Raw genomic sequence first — 2,539 nt, forward strand, 5'->3', positions numbered from 1 at the left:
TGGGGTTTGGGAGGAGGATCGGCGGGAACAAAAAGGCCACTAAAAAAGGTTAAAAAAATGACAGCCTTTTGCTTGGGCTGTCCACTGGGGTGGAATGGGAGGGTGTACGGAGCCTCTCCCCCGCGTTCTTACACGTCTGGGTGAGGAGGCTATGGAACATGGTGAGGGGGGAGGGGGGTTATACCGGGGCAGTAGCGGCACTCTGTTATCCTGCTGCCGTTCCTGAAGCTCCACCAGACGCCGGAGCATGTCTGTTTGCTCATGCAGCAGCCCCAGCGTTGCATCCTGCCTCCTCTGATCTTCCTGCCGCCACCTCTCATCTTGAGCATCTCTCCTCTCCTCACATTGGTCCCTCCTGTCCTCACGTTGGTCCCTCATGTCCTCACGTCGGTCCCTCCTGTCCTCATGTTCACTGGCTTCTTTCCTATACTTTGAAACCGTGTCCTTCCACTCATTCAGATGAGCTCTTTCACTGCGGGTGGATTCCATGATTTCCGCGAACATCTCGTCTCGTGTCTTCTTTTTCCGATGCCTTATCTGAGATAGCCTTCGGGACGGAGGAGGGAGGCTTGAAAAATTTGCAGCTGCTGGAGGGAGGGAAAAAAGGAGAGAATTTTTTAAAAAGATACATTTTGCAGAACAATGCTTATACTCTTTCACGGTGACCAACACTATTCACATTACATAGCACATGTGATTTCTGTGCAAGGTTGCATTTTGCCTCTTAATATTGAGTGCCTGTGGCTTTGCTGCTACAGATCACAGACGCAGTTCCGGGCAACAGAATTTGGCTTGCATGCGGCCATGGTAAGCCATTGTCTTTCGGCTTCTGCGCCCTCCTTTCCCACATACCAAGCAAAGTCCGTTGAGTGCTGCGGTTTTCCTGTTAACCTTCAGCAGCAGAAAACAAACTAACCCCCCCGCCCCCATCCAATTCTCTGGATGATCGCTTTATCCCTCCCCCCCCCCACTGCGTGGCTGGTATCAGGGAAGATCCAAACAGTCCAGTAGGAATGGCCACCTCTGTCCCCTTAATGAAATTCCTGTATTTCAACCAGGTTACCATGAGCGATATCACTCTCCTGAGGATTACACAGATAGATAAAGAACAGATGTTGCTTGAATGCCAGCAAACACTGGTACCATACGCTGCCAGGCTTTGTCATGCAATGATACCAGATTACTTGCTGCAAGCATGGCGTGGTCAAGTGTCTTACCATGGAGGATGGAATAAGGCTGCACTGCCCAGAAACCTTGTGGCAAGGCTTTTGGAGTACCTCCAGGAGAGCTTCATGGAGATGTCCCTGGAGGATTTCCGCTCCATCCCCAGACACGTTAACAGACTTTTCCAGTAGCTGTACTGGCTGCGAATGCATTTCAAGTCCTCAGGGCAAAGTAATCATTAAAAAACGCTTGCTTTTAAAACAAATTTTATATTTTAAAAGATAAACTCACCTGAGGTCCCTTCCATGGGTCATGGTCTTGGATACTGGCTTGGGAGGGTTGGGAGGGTACTTAAGTCAGGCTGAGTAAAAGATCCTGGCTGTTGGAGGGAACGGAGTGCTGGGTCCTCTCCGCAAGCTCGTCCTCCTCCTCCTCCTCCTCCTCCTCCTCCCCATCCGCAGAATCCTCAGGTGTAGCTGATGAGATTATCCCCGCCTCGGAATCCACGGTCAGAGGTGGGGTAGTGGTGGCGGCCCCCCCTAGAACTGCATGCAGCTCGGCGTAGAAGCGGCATGTCCATGGCTCTGACCTGGAACGACCGTTTGCTTCCTTTGTTTTTTGATAGGCTTGTCTGAGCTCCTTGACTTTCACGCAGCATTGATCTGAGTCCCTATTGTGGCCTCTCTCCATCATGCCCTTGGAGATTTTTTCAAAAGTTTTGGCATTTCGTCTTTTCGAACGAAGTTCTGCTAGCACTGAATCCTCTCCCCATATAGCGATTAGATCCAGTACCTCCCGTACAGTCCATGCTGGTGCTCTTTTTCAATTATCAGCCTGCATGGTTACCTGTGCTGATGAGCTCTCTGTGGTCACCTGTGCTCTCCACTCTGGGCAAACAGGAAATAAAATTCAAATGTTCGCGGGGCTTTTCCTGTCTACCTGGCCAGTGCATCCGAGTTCAGATTGCTGTCCAGAGCGGTCACAATGGTGCACTGTGGAATAGCTCCCGGAGGCCAATACCATCGAATTGCGGCCACACTAACCCTAATTGGAAATGACAATATTGATTTTGGCGCTACTCCGCTCGTCGGGGTGGAGTACAGAAATCGATTTTAAGAGCCCTTTATTTCGAAATAAATGGCTTCGTTGTGTGGACGGGTGCAGGATTAATTCGATTTAACGCTGCTAAATCCGAATTAAAGTCATAGTGTAGATCAGGCTGGGTCTCAGCTTCTTACCAGGAGCACAGCAGCAGCCGATCAGACTCTGGGCACGGATATCCACACCAGGAGCCCGGCTCTCCTGCACCCCCCCACCCCCCCGCCCAGGCTCTCCTCTCCCCGCTCTCTGCCAGGAACAGGGCAGCTGCACTGGG

The 2,539-nt window shown here is 51.2% G+C and overlaps 1 protein-coding gene across 1 annotated transcript; it reads right to left on the minus strand.

The window, feature by feature from the left end:
- LOC128835001 (golgin subfamily A member 6-like protein 4) lies at nucleotides 1-1,575 on the minus strand. Its single transcript, XM_054024318.1, has 2 exons — nucleotides 1,456-1,575; nucleotides 1-587 (listed from the first exon to the last, which is right to left on the minus strand). Exons 1-2 carry the CDS (start codon nucleotides 1,469-1,471, stop codon nucleotides 40-42), a joined length of 564 nt encoding a protein of 187 aa, XP_053880293.1. The 5' UTR covers nucleotides 1,472-1,575; the 3' UTR covers nucleotides 1-39.
- Nucleotides 1,576-2,539: the final 964 nt, after the last annotated feature.

The sequence above is a fragment of the Malaclemys terrapin genome, chromosome 1 (genome assembly GCF_027887155.1).
Source record: "Malaclemys terrapin pileata isolate rMalTer1 chromosome 1, rMalTer1.hap1, whole genome shotgun sequence".
Lineage (NCBI taxonomy): Eukaryota > Metazoa > Chordata > Testudines > Emydidae > Malaclemys > Malaclemys terrapin.